The sequence below is a fragment of the Hippopotamus amphibius genome, chromosome 12, assembly GCF_030028045.1.
Source record: "Hippopotamus amphibius kiboko isolate mHipAmp2 chromosome 12, mHipAmp2.hap2, whole genome shotgun sequence".
Classification (NCBI taxonomy): domain Eukaryota; kingdom Metazoa; phylum Chordata; class Mammalia; order Artiodactyla; family Hippopotamidae; genus Hippopotamus; species Hippopotamus amphibius.
The window spans coordinates 294040-314537 of NC_080197.1; the positions used below are offsets into that span (position 1 = coordinate 294040).

Sequence of the window (20498 nt, forward strand, 5' to 3'; positions counted from 1 at the left end):
TATAAAAAGAATGTATACATAACTGAGTCACTTTGATGTACAGTAGAAATTAATACAATACTGTAAGTCAACTATACCTCAAAATAAGAATAAAATAAATAAAAAACTTTAAGAAATAAAAATAGGGACTTCCCTGGCGGGCCAGTGGTTAAGACTCTGCACTTCCAACGAAGGGGGCACGGGTTCGATCCCTGGTCGGGGAACTAAGACCCCACATGCCATGTAGTGTGACCAAAAAAACTAAAAAATGAAACTATTTTAAAAATTAAAAAATTTAAAAACTCTTAAAATTTAAAAATGAAAAAATTGTAACAGTACTAGGGTCCTGTAAAATGGGCAAAAACTTATAAAGGGCATGCAAGAAGTCTCTATGTTATTTCTGAAAGCTCTCTGTAACTTCAAAATAATTTCAAAACTGAACTTTTAAAAACCTGTTCCTCAGAGGGAAAATGTCATCTGCTGTAACATACCTGTAGAAAGCTTCAACAGACCAAACGTGAATTAGCTAAGATGAACACTAAAGCAAAAGAAGCCAAATATCACCACCAACGCCACTGAAAATTTTCATCACTAAAGACCAGCCGAGACACAACACCAACGCACCGGCTCTCACGTTCACAAGCACCTCTCTTTAGAAGAGACCACAAAAGGGCACACTTCTTTATGTTTTTCCTGCCCCTCTCAGGCTCTGTTCGCGTGTACCCTGGTCCCCGAGGAGCAGAAACAGTGCATGCGCCCGCCACAGCAAGCGGCTCATCCCAGGCACCCAGCGAGCGGGGCTGGGAAGCCGGCCGCCGGCCAGGGCCACCCCCCACCCCCGCACCTCGTCGTAGTTGGTGTCGTTCAGGTCCTCGTCGTCGTCGTCCGCAGCCTGGCTCTTCTTCATCTGGTCCCCCACGGTCCTCTTGCCCGGGGGTGCGTGGCGGTCATCCACAGGGTCGTTGGCATCCCGGGCAGGCCCGATATCTGAGCGTGTGGTGAAGCCGGTGGCACTGTAGGCAACCCAGAGATGCCCATTTACCCGAGTGGCCTTGTTCCCGTGCCACGGCCCTCCACCGCTGTCACCTAAAGACACCTCTTTTTCTAACTTCTCTGGGAAACCCCCAAAGAGCCCAGAGGCAGTGAATGCCACACAGCTGTGCTCTCAAACATCGCCAGCCTGTCCTCTTCAAGAGAGAGACCTGAGGAGGTTCTGAGGCTAGCTTCTGCCACCCCACATTCTCCTTGAGGGAGATTCGCCCGGGCACCAGACTTTCCTGCTCCCAGGTCCCACCCTCCTGTTTCCACCAGCACCGCAGGGGAAAAGCGAGGTACCACCGGGAGCGGGTACACGGGACTCCAGCCCGGATCGCGGGGAGGGAATCAGCCACGCTCAAGACGGGGGTGGGCTGGGGGGCTCGGCCCGGCCTGGGGCGGAGGGGAGCGCGGCGCCCCGACTGCAGGACGGGGACCCGAGGCCTCGCCACTGCGGCCTCGCAAGGCGGCGCCGCCCCCCGCCCGGGGACACCAACCGGGCTGAGACGGCGCGCCCGGGCTGAAACGGCGCGCCCAGCCCGAGCGTGCCGCCTCCTGGGGACGGACAGACTCCCTCGGCTCTACCCTAACGCAGAGCGCCGCTCTCCCCACGAGGGTCAGGCCAGCCCTGCTCTCACCCTCCGCGTCACCCGCGGCGGCCGCCCGGCCCCGGGCCCCTGCCCGCAGCGCGCGGCCCCCCCCAGTTCTCACCCCCGGCCCAGCCCCGGCACGTAGCCGAGCGGGGCGGGCATGCCCAAGAACGGCTTCTTCTTCTTGTTCATGGCGCCGGGGACGCCGACGGCCACGGCGGGAAGGGAGGAGACCGCGGCCGGAGGCGAAGGGCCACAGGCGTCCGAGGTTCCGAAGCAGGAAGGGAACGCAGCTCGCGTCACCCGCGCCCCGGAAGTAAAACCCCTGGTCCGGCGCGGCCCCGCCCGCCGAGGATTCCCCGAGCGGAAGTTCTCGGAAAGCGACTTCCGGCGGCTCCTGGCGGCGGCCGAGGAGCCCGAGACGCGACGAGCGCATGCGCGGGAGCGCCGGCTGCTGGCGCGCGGGGCGGGTGAGGTGTTCTTCGACTAGGCCTGCGGGACCTCAAGCCTGAGCAAAAGCGGCCCTGCTTATCGCGTGTTCTCGGCGCATTTCCGAGACCCACCTGTACGAGCGGGACGCCCGGGGCCCTCTCCTCCCTCAGTCTCCCACCGGGCCCTTCAGAGTCGCTGTGGCCCCGGGGCAGGGCCTAAGGCACCCGAGCCGGTCGCACGCCCAGCCGGCCGCCGCAGGGCCTGTGCGGGGGTCGCGGGCCTCGCGCGCGGACGGCCGCCCCAGCTCCGCGCGCGAGGCCCGGGCCCCCTCATTCCCCACCCCCACCCCGAGCGTGCGGTGGCGGGGGGGCCCGGGCCCTGGGGAGCTCCCCGAGGGCAGTGGATACACGCGGCAGAACACGCCAGGAGGCGGGCCTGGGCGGTCACGGCTCGCGGGCGGGCCCCGTGTGTGTCGGGCGCAGGTGCTAGCAGGCCGCCTGTACCCCCCTGCGGTAGGGGGGCGCGCAGGACCGCTCTCTGCGCACCCGCCTGCGCGTCCAAGCGCACCTTTCCCGAGGTGGCTGCGCGGCGCTCCCAGGGCCCCGCGTGCACGTGGGAGAGCCCTCGGGCTCTTCGCAGAGCAGGCACGACGCCAGTCCCAAGTCTGGCCTCCTGCTAGGCCAGGCCGCCCCCAGCCCAGCCTACCACTCCCCGCTGGAGGCCTGGAGCGAGCACGTCCCTCCTGCCTGCTGCCGCCCTCGGACTTTCTACCGCCTCCCCGTCCCCTTTTCAGCCCACCCCTTTTCGGCACCACATCCTGGGCACCGAGTCAGAGTCGGGGGAGAGGGGGAGACCCTGACGTCCTCCTGAAGTTCACGGTGGGGGGGGGGGAGTTAAGAGAGGGTCAGACTGGCTTCTCTGGGGAAGCAAGTGCCCATTCGAAGGAGAGACCTCCGGAGAGGTCTGGAGAATGTGTGAATAAAGGAATGAGTGAGTAAACTGACAGGACCGTGGAAGGAAGAGGTGCGTCTGGCCCTTGACCCAGGCCCCAGGGGGCAGAGGGCCCCAGGAGCAGGTAGGATCCCCCCTCCCCTCCACACACACAGGGGATTGAGGCACCCTTCGGTCCCTGCCTCAGACGCTCCTGCAGACGCCTGGACCCCGTGCGGCCGCACAGTCACTCGTCCTTGGAAGCATGCCCAGGTGCGCACGGCCGCCCCTTGCCCTGGCAGACGCTCTCCGCGCTCGCGGATCCGCGCGCCGCCGACACCCCTCGGAGCTCCCGGAGCGCGCCCCGCTCTCAGGGCTCGGCGGCAGGTGCCTCGCCGCGCAGACTCGCCGGGCGCGGGGACCGGCTCGGGCGCGGGGTCGGCTGGGGCGGGGCAGCGGCGCGCGTTCCCCGCCGGCCACACGGGCCGCCCTGCGCCCGGCGAGGGGCGTGTGCACCGGTTGGGGACCCGCGGGCCCCATGTTCACGGAGCTGAGGACCAAGCCGAGCCCCCCACGAGGCCGCGCCGGGACTGTACGCGGCGGCTTCGGGGAGCGCCGGGATGTGGACGGTGAGCGGGGCCGGACCGGGGCGCGGAGCTATCGCGGCCTAGGGGCTCGAGGACCGGAGGGACAGGGGAGGGTCCTCGCGGACTCCGAACGCAGCCGGTCTCGGAGTAGAGGGCGCGTCCCGGCCGAACGGGGTCCCCGGGGTCTTTGTCCCGCGCCGGGGCGAGGGGAGGTGGCCCGGTGGTCAGGCCTTGGGGATCGGCGCACCCTGGCTTGGGGGAGGTGACCCGCCGGGGCTCATGTCCCCAGGCTAGCACCCCCCTGCGGTCACCTTTTCCTTCGTGCGGAGAAAATCTTCCCCTGCCCCTTCAGTGGGTCCCAGGGGGGGCCGAGGCCAAGAACGGCTTGGGAGCCCCCTGCCCATTTCCTCCTGGAATTCTGCTGTTGGGGCTGTAAGGGAGGGACGGACCGACGGACGGACGCGGACGGAGAGCCCTCCCCCAGGGCAGGGAGGAAATGGGCGGGGCCTGGCTGGCCCAGGACAGGTGCGGAGCGGGCGGAGGAGTCCGACTAGTTCTCCAGTCTGGAGGCCCCTCCAGGCGAAACCCTGGGACTTGGGCGCCCGACCCCTGAAACGTGCCGGCTTAGAATGAGAATCCTACCCGCCCCCCACTAAAACCCACCTTGGCAGCGGCAACACCAGCCACACCCTCTATCTGACCACAGGTCTCAAGTTTAGAATTGCCAGAGGCCATCTAATTCCTGAAAGTTGCAAGAATGGGGAGGAAGGAGGGGGGAGGAAGATGCAGGTTTCCCTCATTACTGAAACCTCCTGGGCACATCACCCAACCCTGCCCTCAATGGGGGTGAGGGCCTGCGTCTGTGATAGGAGGGTCTCTCATTCTTCTGCTGAGGGGCTGGGTGAAGGACCCTGGCCTGGGAACCTGATCCTGCCTGCTGAGTCAGGGCCTGGATGCTGTAAGATCGGGCCTGTCTCTCCCAAGGGCTCCATTGACTTGTGGATACCACACGGAGCCGTCATCCATCCATTCAGTCATTCACAGTGTTTCTGGGCATCTCCTGTGTCCTAAGACGTGTGCAAGGTCTTGGGAGGGGCCTGTCCTGGTGTCTGCCCTCCCCTGACTCATGTTAACAGCCAGCACAGAAAATGACGGTAAAACTAAAACATGATGAGTGTAACGAAGTTGGCCTGGGAAGAGAAAGCACAAGGTGTCAGCCCGGGGCCCTGAGCGCGTGGCTGCAGCCTGTTTGCCTGTGCTGACACTTCCATGCGCTGGCGTTGCCCTGGGCCAGGGGGCCTGTGGGGTGGGGGAGCAGGAGCCTTGTGGGCTTGCCCAGTGTTCAGGCTTCTCATTCACGCGTCACAGCCAGCGTGCCCAACAGGACAGAGGCCGAGCCTCCAGTGAGCACCAGGTAGGGCTGCAGGGACCGGGTACTTCTGACCATGTGGGCAGGCAGCCCAGCCACAGGGGTCTCCTTGCTGCACAGGGTCTCCCAGGATGCTGGGGCTGCGTTTCCTCACAGGCAAGTCCTGTGCGTGTGCCTTGGTCTGATGTGGCTGTGCCAGTCCAAGGAGGAGGTCAGAGCTGTCCTAGGATAGCCCCTCACCTGGCTCTGAGTGTGAGGCTCCCTGGTGGGCACATCTCTAACTAGACAGAATCCATCCTGCTCCCCAGAGCATAGACTGTGCTTCTTCAAGGTGGAGTCCTCAAGACAGCTCTTGCACACCTCCTTCTGTTTGGGGGTCTTGGTAACCCCTAACTGGGAAAGTGCCGCTCCTCTTCAGCCGAGGGAAGATGGGCTGAGCAGGAAGCTGGCTCATAGGGAGAGGAGCCCCTGCCCCTGCCCGCAGTGACCAGGCACCCCTGCTCCACAGCCACCGCCCACTTCAGCTTCTGCCGGAGCCTCCTGGAGCACACGGTGTCAGCCGAGAGCACCCCCTGCGCCCTGCCTCGCACGCCGGGCACCAGCCTCACGTGGCATGACTCCCGCAGCCAGAAGGCAGCTGGCGGCCGGCCGGTCAAGCTCCTGCAGCAGCCCGGCACCGAGGCGCCCCAGGTACCCAGCCAGCCACTGCGCCCACCTCAGCCCCCTGCCCTCCTTGCCACTGCGCTCCACCACCACGCCTCTCCCCACAGGGCCGACTGCACGCTGACCACTGTGGCCTGTACCGCACAAGTCCCTCCCTGGGTGGCCTGACGAGGCCTGTGGTCCTGTGGAGTCAGCAGGACGTCTGCAAGTGGCTCAAGAAGCACTGTCCCCACAACTACCTCGTCTATGTGGAGGCCTTCTCCCAGCACGCCATCACTGGTGCCGTGGGGGGAGCTGGGGGGCAGGGGTGTGGCAGGGGTGCGGGACTCCTAGGAGAGCCTCCTCCCCCCTCCCCTCCCTATCCTGTTCCTCCCGAGTGGGCCTCTCCTTCTGGGTCTTTGTCTCTGTTTCTGTCCTCACCTGGCTCTTCTCTGCTCAGTCTCCAGTCATCTTGCCCTTCTTCCGCCTCTCTCCCTCTCTTGCCCTGTCTCTGAGTCTCTCTCTGCACCTCTGTCCCTGCCCACCCGACCCATTTCTTCCTGTCTCTCCCATCTCTCTCTCCACCTTTGCTCTCGAAGCCCCTTGGATGGTGACCTCAGCTCAATCCCTCTCCCCTCCCTCGCAGGCCGGGCGCTGCTACGGCTGAACGCGGAGAAGCTGCAACGGATGGGGCTGGCGCAGGAGGCGCAGCGGCAGGAGGTGCTGCAGCAGCTGCTGCGCCTGCAGGTGCGCGAGGAGGGGCGGAGCCTGCAGCTGCTCAGCCAAGGTCAGTGGGAGGAGCCCGGCGTGCCAACTGGTTCTGAAAGGCCTGGGGGTGGGGTGGTGAGCTGGGCCTTGAGGCCCCGGAGCACAGAATGGGTGGGTTGACCTCAGGAGGGTGGCCGGGAACCCCAGGAAGGGCCATCCTGCACCTGGGGCAAAGGGGATGATGCCAGAGGCTCCCGATCCTCCTCACCACCATCCACCCCATAGCTTCCTTCGGAAACATGTCCTAGCTGCTGCCTAGGCTTGAACGCTGGACCTCAGCACTGTGACCCGAGCCCCTGAGAAGGATGAGGCAGAGCTGGGCGTGCAGCTCTTCTCCGACCCTGCGTGAGGCCCCAGGGGCCAAGCCCAGCTCAGGGGATGGGGGGGACCAGCGTTGCCTCCTCTGGCCACCTCTGGCTGTGCCTGGGAGTGGGCGGGCAGGGGCTGCTCGAGTGGGGCCCTTCCTCCCAGGACCTGAGGCCAGGCCCACCCCCTGGTGCTGCTGGCGGCACGCAGGGCAGACACCTGGAGCCAGAGCGGGTTTGGACATCCCCCTAGACTCCCAGGGAGTCTGTGTATTTATATTCCCTTCACCCACATTGATGTCCACCCTCCATCACCTGCTGAGTCAGGTGTCTTTTACGCATCCTGCCCTCTCCCAGGGCCAGAGGTCTGTCCCCTTGCCTGTTTATGCCCTCCCCTGTCCCCTAGAGGACTGCCCACACAGGTGGGTAAACTGCCAAGTCTCCCTTTGGTGTGTGCCCCTCCCCGTCCTTGCCCAGAGAATGGTCATCAGCATAGCCCAGCCGAGCACCATGCCAAGTGCTCTCACACATTTTTGAAACCCTTACCATGCCTTCATCTACTCACGGGGACTGGGACACATGCCCAAGACCTGACCGGCACCTGGAGGACCCCAGGCTCAGTGCCCAGCGCCAGGCTCAGCTGTGTCCTGGCCTTGGGTTGGGGGACAGCTCCCTCCGGCCAGGGCCGTGGAGACTGCCTTCCAGGCTTAGCCATGGCTGGGTGTTCCCATGGCCCCTTTCCCAGGAAAACCAGGATCCACACAAGAACTGTCCTGACAGTTGCACCCCCCACACCCGGGGAGACCCAGCCAGCACCCAAGCAACCACTCTGTGGGCCAGAAGGCCCCAGGTTTGGGGCTAGTGCTGCCCAGCAGAGGGATAGCTGGAGCGGTGCTGGCAGCCCCTGCTCTGGTGCTCCTCTGCCCACACACTCCCCTGGGGCTCTGAAAACCTCGGGGACAGCGGAGGCTGAGCCGCCAGCCCCTCATCTGGGCCCTGAGGTGGGCTCAGGATGGGAGGGTGGTTGCTGCAGGTCCCGTGTGGAATGTGAACAATTGGCCTGGTGCCGCCCATCCCACACACCTCCCATGGGAAGCCCCTCCTCCTGCCCAGCTGCCCTGAGTCTCCCTGGCCACCTCATAACGTCATGACATGACCCTTTCCAGGGAGCCCCTTCCTGTCTCTCTCCCCTTTTCCCTCCTTGTCTTGCCCCCTCAACCCTGCTGTGCTCCTGTCTCATCTTCCTTGTTTTGCGCTAACTTTTTTATATTCTGACAAAAAAAATCAGAAATAAACTTGGTTCTCAAGTGCCCGAGTGCAGTGTCTGACTGCCCATCCAGGCACGTGGGGGGGCCTCCGGGACCTGGGAGGAGGGGTGCCCGGATCAGCTCCCTCCAGCTGGGGCCACCAGGGGGCAGCGGTGTCCCATCCTGGTGGGGCGCCTGTACCCCAGGACCCTGCCCACCACAGCTGCCCTGTGGGCAGCACGCAGACACCCGGACGCAGGCGAGTTAGGTTCCTGGGGCTGCCGTAACCGGTGCCCACAACGGGGCGGCTTAGCAACGGAAACGAACTCCCTCACTGTGCTGCAGGCCACAGGTCTGAAACCCAGTGGGGCAGCACTCCTTCCAGGGCTCAGGAAAGACACGTTCCCCGTCTCCCCCAGCTCCCAGGGGCTGCCCCGGGGGTTCCTGGGCTCACGCACACACCACTGCATCCTGGATTGCGGGGTCACGTCACCTCTGTGTTCAATCTCCCTCCTACAGGGACACTTGTCACTGGACATAGGGCCCACCTGGATAATCTAGGATGATCTCTTCATCTCAAGATCCTTAAATGAATCACATCTGCAAAACCCTCATTCCAAATAAGGTCCCGTTCACAGGTTCCAGGGATCTGAAGTGACTATCTTTTGGGGATCCCCATTTAGGCCCCCACACAAGGCAATGCCCTGACATAGAAAACACACAGGTGACAGCACATGCCCCCACACACACCCACACAGCAACCAGACACCCCAATACTAACAAGAGGCACAACCCAAGCCCTGCAGCCTGGACACACGTGCACCAACACAGAGACATGACGACACCAGCATCCAGATCCACAACACGCTAACACACAGGGTCCCAGCATCCTGCGACCACCTAACATACAGGCACAGTGCATCCCACACACAACACACACGACATCGCACGTAGCCCTCACATCGAGACACACTGTGGCCTGGGCACACATCCCCTCAGACCCAGACATCCCCTCACATCCTCTGTCCAATCACTTGGATACTAACATACGGCAGGCTTCTTTCTCACCTAGTACGGGCCACACAGACACACCCTGACAGCTTGATGGCCAAACAGGACACGGCTTGACACACGTGGTCATGCAGACACACACCTACCAATAGACGTCTACTTGCAGACTTACATGAGGAAAGCTGTAACCATGGAGGTACCTCAGGGCACACACACTGACCCTCTCCAGAAATCCTGCATGTCTTGATCCCGGGGTGGGCACAGTCACTGAGGGAGGGTAACACAGGCTTCTCCGGCTCTCATTTCCAACAGAAGGACTGACTGACCCCTCCGAGAGGGCTCTGCCCTGCCTCTGCCCCGGCGTGGACACGTTGTGCCTTGAGAAAAGCGCTCCCAAGGGGCCCTGTGAGAAAAGGAGGACCTCAAGTCTGCCCACGTGTTTTGTGCCCTGCCCACAAGCAGAGAGCCCAGCCTGCTCCAGCGTGGACGGCGCAGGTGCAAAGGGCCTCAGGGGAGAAGGAGCACCTTGTACCTCTGTTTCCAAACTCGCGCTCCTCCTCCACGTCAGTCATTCCCAAGTCTTGGTGAGGTGTGTGCCCTGTCGCCCCATACCTGATACCAGCATCCCTGCCAAGAGCCCAGTTTTGGGGCACAAAGGAGCAAGGCACTGACTCCTGGTCTCGGACGCCCCCCCCCAAGTAGACAGCCTGGTCAGTCACCCCAACAGAGCCCACCGCCTCAAACTGCCCTGGAACTGCCAGAAGCCAGGCCATTTCCCGAGGGTGGCCACGGGGCTGGGTGGAAAAGAGGCTGGATCCTGCTTTGCAAGCTCGAGGCCCCTGGGGCCAGGAGTTCAAGGTCCCAGAAGAGGGCGGGCCCCCTCGCCGGGCCAGGACGTGGAGACACCCGGTCGCGTCTATCCGTGCGCGCTGGGCTTGCGGCAGCGCCCCGCGCCCCGTCATGCCTCGGTTTACCCCGCTGCCCGCAAGACGCCTGCCGCCCGGCCTAGGCGGGACGGGACGCCTCGGCCGGGAGGCCCAGCCCACGCAGGCGGCGGCCGGAGCGCCGGGCGAGCGGAGCGCCGGGCGGCCCCCTCCCCGGCGCGGAGCAGCGGCAGGAATACCGCGAGAGTTCGCCCCCTCCCCCCCCACAGTAAAACTGTCAAAGGTGGGAGGGGCGGGAGCGCGCATGTGCGCAGCGCGGCGCGCAGCCTGCGCCGCCCGGACCCCGCGCCCCGCGCCCCTCGCCCCGCGGCCCGGCCCGGCCCGGCCCGGCCCGGCCCCGCCCCGGCCCCCGCCCGGCCCCGGCCCGCTGGGCGCCGCAGGTAAGCGCCCGGCCGCGACCCCGGCCGCGACCCCGGCCGGCCCCCGCGCCTCCGGCCGCGGCCCCGACCCCGCGCGCGGGCCGGGGGAGCGGAGCCGCAGCCCCCGCCCGCCCGCCCGCCCGCCCGCCGCCCCCGCCGCGCCCGGACCCCCGCGCCCCGCGCCGGCGCCGCGTCCCTGCCTCCTCCTTCTCCAGAAAAAGTCGCCATTTTGGTTGACTGCCTTCGGGCCCCCCTCTCCCCAGGCGCCCCGCATCGGCCCTTCCGGGGCCAGGCCGGGCCCGCTCCCGCCGCAGGTGACAGGTGGGCGGCGAGGCCGGCCTGCAGGTGTGCGTGCCCCGGCCGGCCTCGTCCGCGCGCCCGGGCCGAGGGGCCTGGGCCGCGCGGTCCCGCCGCCGGCGTCGCCTGCGGTCAGCGCGCGGCGCTCCCCCCAGCCCCAGCCCCGAGGGTCCCGCCTCTGCGAGCCTGCTGGCCCCTCGGGGAGGGTGGAAGCCCTTTCTCCTCCCGGTGCGCGAGCCACGGGCCTTGAATGGAAGGGGCGTCTCTGCCTCCTAGGCCAGCCCTGGCCGCGGCCCCCCGACTCTGAATTCTCCACCCAAGCTTGAGGAAGACTGGAGCGGGGGGGCTCGGCGGGTACCCATGCCGCCCGCTGCCGGGGTCGTCACGGGCTGGGGTGACTGGTGTCGGCATGTCTCCCTGGAAGTACCAGTGAGGACGTCCAGAGAAGTTTGTTCAGAGCCCTCTGGACACTTACCTCCCCCAGGCCCGGGATATAGGCAGCCCTGGTGGCCGTGGGCAGTGACTGTCCTGACCTCTGACCTCAGTCTGCCAGGTGGCCTCTGGACACCCTAGGCACGGCACAGCGTTCCCTTTCCCTCTGATAGAAGTTAGGGGACTGCTCTGGTGGTCCAGTGGTTAAGACTCAGTGCTCCCAACACAGGGGGCCCAGGGTTCCCTCCCTGGTCAGGGCACTGGATCCCACATGCATGCCACAACTAAGAATTTGCATGCCACAACTAAGGAGCCCACAAGCCGCAATTTAAAAAAAAAAAAAAAAGACTGCATGCTCCCAATGCACGGGACACAGGTTTGATCCTTGGTAGGGGAACTAAGATCAGTTAGAAACCATCGGGGAGGGGTCACCTGCCCACAGCTTCTTCGTCCTTGGGTGTCCCTGTGGGAGGACGCAACAGGGCTGAACTCAGAGTCACACCAGCTCTCAGAGCCTGGGGTCCCCCAGCAGAACAGGCCCACAGAAGCCCAGCCTCAGGCAGCGGGATGTTCCCTGTGGCCAGTGGCCTGTGGTCTCTAGAGTGGCGCTGGTGGGCCTGTAGTTTGGGAACAGAGAGTCTCTTGAGGGTGGAGGTGAGGAGGAGGCCAGCCAGGTGCAGAGTGGCTGAGGGGTCCAGCATGTGGCATCCGTCTGGTTGGAGGGGCTCCAGCTGGAAACGTGGGGCAAAGAGTCAAGGACGGTGGCTCAGCTGGCACAGGGACCAGAAGCAAGTGCTGCAGGGTCCTTGGTCTGCTCCCCCCGGAGAGGGTATGTGTGCAGTTGGGGAGTGGGCTGGGGCCCTGAGTACCCGCCTTGGTCACTTTCCAACCACGTCCTAGAGAGAAGGGTGCAAGGGCGCCCAGCTGGGTCCCAGAGCAGGGCCTTGGGTCTGGGTGGGGCTGCGGGGGAAGGTGTTTCTAGGTGCCAGGCCAGTGCAGCCTAAGAGCCGGCACAGCCTGTGAGACTCATTAGCCCCGAGGGGTGCCGTTGGCCTCCCTCCCCTGGGGCACTCCTCCTCTCCTGGGGCTGGCCGTGCCCAGCCGGGCACCAGGTATGAGGTGCACGGCTCTCGCGCGCTCTGGGATTGTGTATCTGGAGACAGGGAGCCCCCTGGAGCTGGTGAGGGTCTCAGGACAGGCCCAGATTCTTCCACGCTGATGGTGTGTCCTGGGTCATACCAGGAAGCTTTGGCTGAGCAGCCCCTCCCCTAAACCAGACACTCCTCACGGCTCCCCCCACCATGTCACCTGCTTTCCCTTGTGGCCAAGAGCACAGGCAGGCAAGCTGCCCTTCCTCAGGCCTGAGAGTGGGCCTGTCTGGGGAAGGGTCGACAGCAGCCTGTTTCAAGTCCTGAGTTGGGCCCGGTGGGTCTCATAGGCCTGTCCACTTGCTCTGCAGAGATGACCGATCCCTTTTGTGTTGGTGGAGGCCGCCGCCTCCCGGGGTCCAGCAAGAGTGGGCCTGGGAAGGATGGCAGCCGGAATGAGGTCCGACTTCCCATGCTTCACGACCCACCGAAGCTGGGTAAGAGGAGTCAGGGCAAGGTCAACTCCAGGTCGTCATGGGCAGCCAGTGCTGGGTGTGGGCCTTGGAGTCCAGCTTCTGGGTGCCCAGTCTAGGCTCCTGAGAGGCTTCCCAGGGTGGGGGCAGCTGGGGGCCCAGAGTTCCTGACCTGGGTGGACCACGGCCTCCTGCCCCCCGTGCCTCAGTGCAGGGGGAGTGAGGCTCATTCGAGGCGGGACAGCCCCCTGGGTGGCAGGCAAGGCTGCAAGGGATGCAGCCTCCAAGCCTTGGTGTGTCGTGTGCTGCAGGGCTGCCAGTGGTCCGGGGTGGGCAGACGGTGCCCAGCCAGGCCCCACTCTGCTTTGACCCGGGAAGTCCAGCCAGTGACAGAACGGAAGGGAAGAAAAAGGGGCGTCCGAAAGCCGAGAACCAGGCACTCCGAGACATTCCCGTGAGCTCCCCAAGGGCTGGGTGGGGCCTTTGTGGGGTCTGCCTGGGAGCCCACTACCTTTCCGGGCTTGCCCGCCAGGCGTCCAGTGCCAAGGCCTCAGCCCGCGGCCGCCGCTGCTCCGTGTGGAGGGCTGCAGGACGCGGCCTGGGGCCCAGGGGACTGCGTGCAGGGCTCCCGCTGGCCCGGGCGCAGCGCTGAGTCTGGGGCTGGCCGACACAGGCCTGGGGGCTGCAGGGTCAGTAGCCTCACCTTTCCCATGCCCAGCTCTCCCTGATGAACCAGTGGAAAGACGAGTTCAAGGCACACTCCAGGGTGAAGTGTCCAAATGCTGGGTGCTGGCTGGAGTTCCCCAGCATCTATGGTCTCAAGTACCACTACCAGCGGTGCCAAGGGGTAAGGGGCTGCGGCCCGGGGAAGGGGAGGCCTGGGGCCTGCCCTGCCCTGGCTGTTGGCTTGGGGGTGTCCATGCCTGCCCTCTCCACCCAGGGTGCCATCTCAGAAAGGCTGACCTTTCCCTGCCCCTTCTGTGAGGCTGCATTCACCTCTAAGACCCAGCTGGAGAAGCACCGGATTTGGAACCACATGGACCGACCCCTGCCTGCGCCCAAGCCTGGGCCAGTCAGCCGGCCAGTTAGCATCAGTCGGCCTGTTGGGGTCAGCAAGCCCATTGGAGTGAGCAAACCTGTCACTGTCAGCAAGCCTATCGGCATCGGCAAGCCAGTGCCGGTCAGCCGGCCCGTGCCCGTCACCAAGGCTGTGCCGGTCACTAGGCCCGTGCCGGTCACCAAGGCTGTGCCGGTCACTAGGCCCGTGCCGGTCACCAAGGCTGTGCCGGTCAGCCGGCCCGTGCCGGTCACCAAGGCTGTGCCGGTCACCAGGCCCGTGCCGGTCACCAAGGCTGTGCCGGTCAGCCGGCCCGTGCCGGTCACCAAGCCTATACCAGTCACTAAGTCTGTGCCAATTGCTAAGCCAGTGACAGTTAACAAACCCATGCCGGTCACCAAACCAGTGACCATCAACAAGCCGGGGTCTGTGACAAAGCTGGTGACAGTTACGAAAGCCGTGCCAGCTGCGAAGCCGGTGCCGGTCAGCAGGCCCGTCGCCATCAGCAGACACGCGCCGCCCTGCAAGGTGGTGCTGCTGACCGCGTCTGAGAACAAAGCTCCTCGGGCCGCGGGGAGGAGCAGCGGTAAGAAAAGGTACGGGAGCTCCTGCCGGGCTGGGGTTGGCTGTCCCCAGCGGCGGCCCAGGGGTAACAGGGCCCAGGGTGAGCCTTCCCGCCCCTCACCTCCCGCTCCCTGCAGGGTGACGGACGGCCTGGACACCTGCCCCATCCCACCCAAGCAGGCAAGGCCGGAAAACGGGGAGTACGGCCCGTCCACCGCGGACCAGATCTCGGCCTTCCAGCTGAGCATGGACCCCAGCAGCAGCCCCCTTTCTCTGGGCAGCGGGCCCTTGGGGGGCAAGGAGGCACCGAGGGCCACGGGTCCCGTGTCCCCGCCCGAGGAGGGTGCGGAGCGCACGAAGCACAGTAAGACGAGAGTGGGGGTCGGCGGCCAGAGGGGGCGAGGGCAGAGGCCAGCTGGCCCGAACCTCCCAATGGTTATTTGACCAGAGTCTTGGTCTCTGTTTTCTCTCCCCGAGTCAGGAAGGAAACAGAAAACACCCAAGAAGTTCACGGGTGAGCAACCGTCCATCTCAGGGACTTTTGGACTCAAAGGTGAGGCCTGGACCCTCCGGGCACCCACGCGGCCGGGCACGCGCGGCAGCCACACCCACAGCCCACACCTGCTCGCCCCGCGTGTGCACGCAGGCCTGGCCAAGGCGGAGGACAAAGCCCGCATCCACCGCGCCAAAAAGCAGGAGGGGCCGGGCCCCGAGGACGCGCGGAAGAAGGGGCCGGCGCCCACCAGCGCCGTCGGCAAGGAGGTGCCGGCCCCTGTGGCCCATCCAGCCCCAGGTGGGGGCCCCCGGGTGGTGGGGCACGGGCGGGTCCCGGTGGCGGGGCGCATCCTGCACCACAGGGACGGAGGCCGCGTGGGCCCCGGGCTGTGTGCTTGGCGTCTGGGGCACCTGGGAGCGCCCGCCTGCCCCTGAGGCCCCGGCCCTGCCCCTGCCCCACAGGTGGCCCCGAGGAGCAGTGGCAGCGGGCCATCCATGAACGGGGGGAGGCCGTCTGCCCCACCTGCAGCGTGGTCACCCGGAAGACCCTCGTGGGGCTCAAGAAGCACATGGAAGTGTGTCAGAAGGTGCGGCCGCCCCCGGGTGCTGGGAGGGGAGGTGCCCCGGGGCCGGCTGCTCACGCACGCCCACCTGCAGCTGCAGGACGCCCTCAAGTGCCAGCACTGCCGGAAGCAGTTCAAGTCCAAGGCCGGCCTCAACTACCACACCATGGCCGAGCACAGCGCCAAGGTACGCCCCTGGGCCCCGCTGCCAGCCGGCCCTGCCCGCCGGCCACTGGTCTCCTGCCCTCCTCCACCCGCCCACCTCTGACCGCTGGCCTCTCACGAGCCGAGCTTAGCGGCTCCCGTGCCTGACTAGGGACGTCCGCGGCCCCAGCCCCCAGGCAGGGGCAGGGGCCCTGTGCCCGAGGGGGCGCTGAGGCTGGCCTGCCCTCCAGCCCTCTGATGCCCAGGCCGCAGAGGGGAGCGAGCAGGAGCAGCGCGAGCGGCTGCGGAAGGTGCTGAAGCAGATGGGGCGGCTGCGCTGCCCTCAGGAGGTGAGCGGGCCGTGCGGGGGAGGGCGCCAGGAGGGCGGCCTGGCCGCTCGCCTGCCCCTCACCTGTCCCCGAACCGCAGGGCTGCGGGGCTGCCTTCTCTAGCCTCATGGGCTACCAGTACCACCAGCGACGCTGCGGGAAGCCGCCCTGCGAGGTGGAGACCCCCTCCTTCCCCTGCGCCCACTGTGGCAAGACCTACCGCTCCAAGGCCGGCCACGACTACCACGTGCGCTCGGAGCACACGGCCCCGGTGAGCGGCCCACAGCCCGGCCCCCTCCCTCGGGCACCGGGCGGGCGCGTCCGTGTGTGGCCGGCCGCGGGCACTCTGCCTTCTCTCCCAGCGGAGCCGCGTGTGTCGGCGGTTGCGGGGAGTGAGCCTGGGATGGGCTTCCGTGTCCCCCGCGCACCTGCTCGTGTGCTCCCTCTGTGGCAGGTGCCCCGTGGCTCTCGTGGCTCATCTGGCCTCCTCCTCCCCCTACAGCCCCCCGAGGAGCCTGCAGACAAGGCCCCTGAGGCTGAGGACCTGTTGGGCGTCGAGCGGACTCCCAGCGGCCGCGTCCGCCGCACGTCGGCCCAGGTCGCTGTGTTCCACCTGCAGGAGATTGCCGAGGACGAGCTGGCCCGAGACTGGACCAAGCGGCGGATGAAGGACGACCTTGTGCCGGAGACTGCGCGGGTGAGCCCAGCCTCCCGGGTTCTGATCCGAGGCCCCCCCGCCCGCACCCCGTGATTGGGGCCATCCGCCAGCCTCAGGGAGCAGACCTCCCTCCACGTCCACGGAGGGCACCGTTGGAGGCTGTCTCAGCTCAGCGGGGAGCGTCTGGGTCATCTCCAGCCCACGCCCCGTGCTCACTCCGGCGCCTGTCCGTGTCCGCAGCTCAACTACACGCGGCCCGGCCTTCCTGTGCTGAACCCTCAGCTGCTGGAGGCATGGAAGAACGAGGTCAAGGAGAAGGGCCACGTCAACTGTCCCAATGATGTGAGCCGGGGAGGCTGCGCAGGCGTGGGAGTGCTGGGACACAGGACAGAGGACCCAGGGGTGGCCTTGGGGGGAGCCCTCCATGTGGCACCTGCAGGGTCCTCGGACAGAGCCCCACAGGCAGAGGAGCCTCCGTCTCAGCCCTAGCAGCCCAGCCTGCCCACACCCCATCACTTCTGGGATCAAGTCCCCCCACGTTCCCCAGATGGGCCCCAGGTGTCCTGGGCTGGGCACCTGCCAGAGGGCCCACGCCCACAGTCGCCTCCTGCCCCCAGTGCTGCGAAGCCATCTACTCCAGTGTGTCCGGCCTCAAGGCCCATCTGGCCAGCTGCAGCAAGGTCAGTGCCGGGGCCCTCCCCACGGCCGGGCGTGTGCTTGGTGTGCCCAGCTGTCCCCCAGGGGTCCCCCATACATCGGGTGTGCACCCCCGCCTCTGTGGGGCCAAGGGCCAACGCAGCCCAGGACACTCGCCACCTCCAGCCCCAGCCATAAGTCCGTCAGTCCTGGGTGGTCCTGCCCGTGGGGGTTCCTGGTCTGTGCTAACACCGCCCGACTTGGACTTGGGGTGAGGGCCCTCAGCAAAGGGCTGCGACCCTTCCCCGGAGCCCCTGCCTCTTCCCACCCTCTTCTTGCTCCCTCCCTCCCCTGCAGTGGGGGCACCTTGGTGGTCCTGCCACAGAGTGGCCTCATGGGTCCCGAAAGCCCACCCATCGGGCAACTGTCCATAAAAGCCACACAGGTTGAGGGGGTCCTGACTGCGTCTGGGTACTTCTAGTCCTCCAAGGGCCGGTGGTGGAGGCCAGCCTTCGGAGGTTGGGGTGCCCTGTGCCTTCCAGGGGGACCACCTTGTGGGGAAGTACTGTTGTCTGCTGTGTCCCAAGGAGTTCAGCTCTGAGAGCGGCGTCAAGTACCACATCCTCAAGACCCACGCGGAGGTGCGGCCGGGACGGGGGCCTGGCGTGAGAGCCCTGCTGGGCCTGCGGCTGGGTCGGCCGGCCCCCCAGAGGGGGCTGGCCAGGGCCGGGGTGTCGGGGTGATGGCTTCCGTGCCTTGGTTTGAGCGAGGGGCCGGCGCCGAGGAATCTGCTGGCTCCTCTCCAGAGCGGCCTCCAGCTTCGCCGGGCGCTTGGGTGCCCCAGACCCGCTGCCCCACCCTGCAGCGCCCTGGGCCCCAGGGTGCTTCTCCACCGCTGCCTCTCTCCCCCAGAACTGGTTCCGCACTTCAGCAGACCCGCCCCCCAGACACAAGGGCCCGGACCCCCCAGTGCCCAGGAAGGAGGAGAAGAGTCTGGCTGGCGGGAAGAAGCGGGGCCGCAAGCCCAAGGAGCGGCCCCCTGAGGAGCCAGCCCCCGGGACGCCTCCCCGCCGGGACGACTGGCCCCCAGGAGGCAGAGACAGGGGGGCCCGGGGCTCTGCTGGCCGGAAGGTGGGAGCCGGCAAGGCACCTGAGAAGTGAGCTTGGAGCCTGACAGGTGGGTGGGGCCCGTCCCCACGCTGCCTTGGCCCCCTCTGTCCGGGGTGGGGCTCCGGAGCCTCCTGCCCTCCAGGTCTCCACCCCCGACCCCTGCCTGTTCCTCTGTCCAGCGGGGGCGGCCAGTCCTCTCCCCTCCCCGAAGGTGGCCCTGATGGATGCGGGCTGCCACAGGGCACCCTGGGCTGGAGCTCCCGGGAGCGCCGGGCAGCTGCGGAAGTGCAATAGTCTGGAGGGACCGTCACGGGCCGGGGAGGAAGGGCTGCAGCCTGGGCTTCGGTGCCGGCGTGGCGTGGAGCAGGCAGGTGGCCTTCTGGCCCTTGGCACGTGCACTCCGTGCCCTATCTGCTCCCTCGGGCCCAAGGCTCGGGGTCCCTGGTGGCCTGTGGCTCTGGGCTGATGAGGGTACCTGAGCAGCCTCACCTCTTGACCCGACACTGGAACCCCAGCACCCCCAGCTACCTCCCAGGACAGAACCCAAGTCTGACAGCTGCCGTGCTCCCGTGACAGCCTGCCCCCCACCCCCCATCTTCTGGTTCCCACACTTCTGCTCTACCTCTCCAGGCCCACCCTGCCCTGCTGTGCGCCCCCTTCTGTGCTTGGGCCCCTGCCCCACTGGCCTGTGTCCGTCACGGTGGGGGCGGCAGCCCTGCTCTGCCGTCCCTGGTAGTGCTCCCCCCGTGGGGCCCCGCAGAGGCTCTGCTGCCGCCACTGCAGGGCTGCGAAGGGGCCGCACAAAGTGAGCTCTGGTCTCAGCCTCAAGCTTTGCTAATGCCGCTGGCCTAGGTCAGGTAGCCCAGTGGGTTTAGGGGTGAGCCAGTCTGGGTTCCAGGGTCACCTGGGGCCCACCGGCGTGTGGGACGGGGACCTAGGGCCTGGCTCGAGCAGTGACCACTGTGGGATGCAGCCTCTGTCTGCTGGCCTGAGTTGGCCCATGGCCAAGCTCCCGTGGGAGCTTCCTTCCCCCTTTTTTACTTGCTCCTTCATTTCTGGTTGTGTGGCCTTTTGATGTGAGAGCCAAAGGCCGGGGGGAGCTTGGCCAAGGTCACCGTAGGTTGGTGGCATCTCCAGGGCTCTGTCTTGGCTCCCTTTGGTGCCCTCAGGGCAGCAAGGTCTGTAGGTTGGGTCAGGTGGAGTCCCGGGCACCCTGAGGACACAGCCACGTGGTTTCTGACTTCCTGCCTAGGCCCCACCTTCCAACCATGGCATTGCTGGGACAGGGAGGACACTCAGAGCTGCTGGGTTTGGATGGAGGCTGTTTTCCATTGGGGGGTGGGGGTGGGCTGAGGGCTCGGCCTTGCCGATCCCGGATGATGTGAATTTTGATAGTTGCCCGTGTGCGTGTGTCTCCTGGGTGTAGTGGATGCCAGTCTTGTTGCTGTGACAAGTAACAAACCTTTTTTTTAATTCTGTTTTTTATACAAAAATCACAACAATCTGACATTTTGGTGCTAAGGGTTTCCTGGTGCCGACGGTGGATCTGGGCGCTGGGCTGGGGTCCCTCCCCTGCTCAGGGAGGCAGTGCTGACTAGGCACCGCTCTGCCCCCAGCTCCTGTCCTCATGCAGCCCCTGGAGAGGAGGGGCTCCAGTCTGGGCTCTCCTCGCCCTGCAGTAGGGAGACAACACTTTCCAGGAGGCTTTGGGGCCGCACTGCCTGTCTCTGGCTTCTTCCTTCAGCCAGAATGCTCTGACGCTGGGCGGTCCTGGCCGGATATGCTAGGGACGGGGTGTGGAGATGTGGACCCCCCCCCACACACACCCGATCTGATCAGAGGGCGGAGGCCTGGGCAGGTGCAGGTGATCCAGCACGGAAGGCTGAGGCAAGCAGCGTGGTCTCGGGGTGGCAGGGCTTCCTTTCCTGTGCTCCCGGGTGTCACTGGTGTACAGCTGGTGGAGGCAGAGGTGGGTTGAGCAGCCACAGCAGGGGGGGCTGCCGGGGGGGGGGGGGTGAGCAGGCACGGGTGGGAGCCCCACGCACACTTTGTCCTTGTCACCGATGGCTGGAGGAAATTGGACCTCGACACCTCTGCTGGGGATAGCCGCCTGCCCCCACCTCTCAGGTGGCCCTTGGGGGGCGGGGGCTGGTTTTGGCTGGGGGAAGAGTTTCATTGTCACCCCCCCGAAGTCCACGTGTGGTCTCCGGCATGAGAACCCCACCAGATACGTGGGAAGAGGTGGGGTCCCGGGTAACTTGACGCTTAGCACTTTAACCCCCTTCTTTGTCTTTAAGGTGGGTGTGGGGACTGCTGCCAAAGTGGCTGCTGGGTTGGACCCCTTTCCCTCCCCGCTTCCACGTGCTGGCTGGTGGGTGGCAGCGGCAAGCTGGTCTGCAGAGCCCTCCCGTGGCTCAGCAGGATCTGCCCCCTTCCCAGTCCGGTGGGAGTGCA

The 20498-nt window shown here is 65.8% G+C and overlaps 3 protein-coding genes across 12 annotated transcripts in view; 2 read left to right on the forward strand and 1 right to left on the reverse strand.

Annotated features, from left to right (window-relative positions):
• PRPF6 (pre-mRNA processing factor 6) overlaps positions 1-1904 on the reverse strand; it is a 33724-nt gene extending 31820 nt beyond the window's left edge. For all 3 annotated transcript variants that reach the window (XM_057703038.1, XM_057703037.1, XM_057703039.1), the window contains exons 1-2: positions 1726-1904; positions 824-992 (exon numbers count right to left, since the gene is read on the reverse strand). In XM_057703038.1, the coding sequence (XP_057559021.1) occupies positions 824-992; positions 1726-1796 (240 nt within the window). In that variant the 5' untranslated portion in view covers positions 1797-1904. The remainder of the gene's footprint in view (positions 1-823; positions 993-1725) is intronic.
• Positions 1905-2048: 144 nt separating this feature from the next.
• On the forward strand, positions 2049-7939 carry SAMD10 (sterile alpha motif domain containing 10). 2 transcript variants are annotated; one of them, XM_057704243.1, is made up of 5 exons: positions 2049-3595; positions 5431-5612; positions 5693-5864; positions 6211-6351; positions 6558-7939. In XM_057704243.1, exons 1-5 carry the CDS (start codon positions 3232-3234, stop codon positions 6578-6580), a joined length of 882 nt encoding a protein of 293 aa, XP_057560226.1. In that variant the 5' UTR covers positions 2049-3231; the 3' UTR covers positions 6581-7939. The 2 variants fall into 2 exon arrangements, with proteins under 2 accessions (XP_057560226.1, XP_057560224.1); XM_057704241.1 differs by lacking the exon at positions 6558-7939 and having other exon boundaries at positions 5693-6345.
• Positions 7940-10129: 2190 nt separating this feature from the next.
• On the forward strand, positions 10130-20397 carry ZNF512B (zinc finger protein 512B). 7 transcript variants are annotated; one of them, XM_057701820.1, is made up of 17 exons: positions 10928-11756; positions 12387-12512; positions 12800-12942; positions 13207-13335; positions 13429-14141; positions 14247-14473; positions 14591-14662; positions 14756-14902; positions 15067-15191; positions 15262-15354; positions 15563-15661; positions 15741-15911; positions 16143-16337; positions 16539-16640; positions 16916-16978; positions 17477-17575; positions 17847-20397. In XM_057701820.1, the coding sequence occupies exons 1-17, from the start codon at positions 11495-11497 to the stop codon at positions 18093-18095; spliced, it is 3015 nt and encodes a 1004-aa protein (XP_057557803.1). In that variant the 5' UTR covers positions 10928-11494; the 3' UTR covers positions 18096-20397. The 7 variants fall into 7 exon arrangements, with proteins under 7 accessions (XP_057557804.1, XP_057557803.1, XP_057557799.1 ...); XM_057701816.1 differs by having other exon boundaries at positions 13207-14141; XM_057701819.1 differs by having other exon boundaries at positions 13207-14141; positions 15578-15661.
• The last annotated feature ends 101 nt before the right edge of the window (positions 20398-20498 follow it).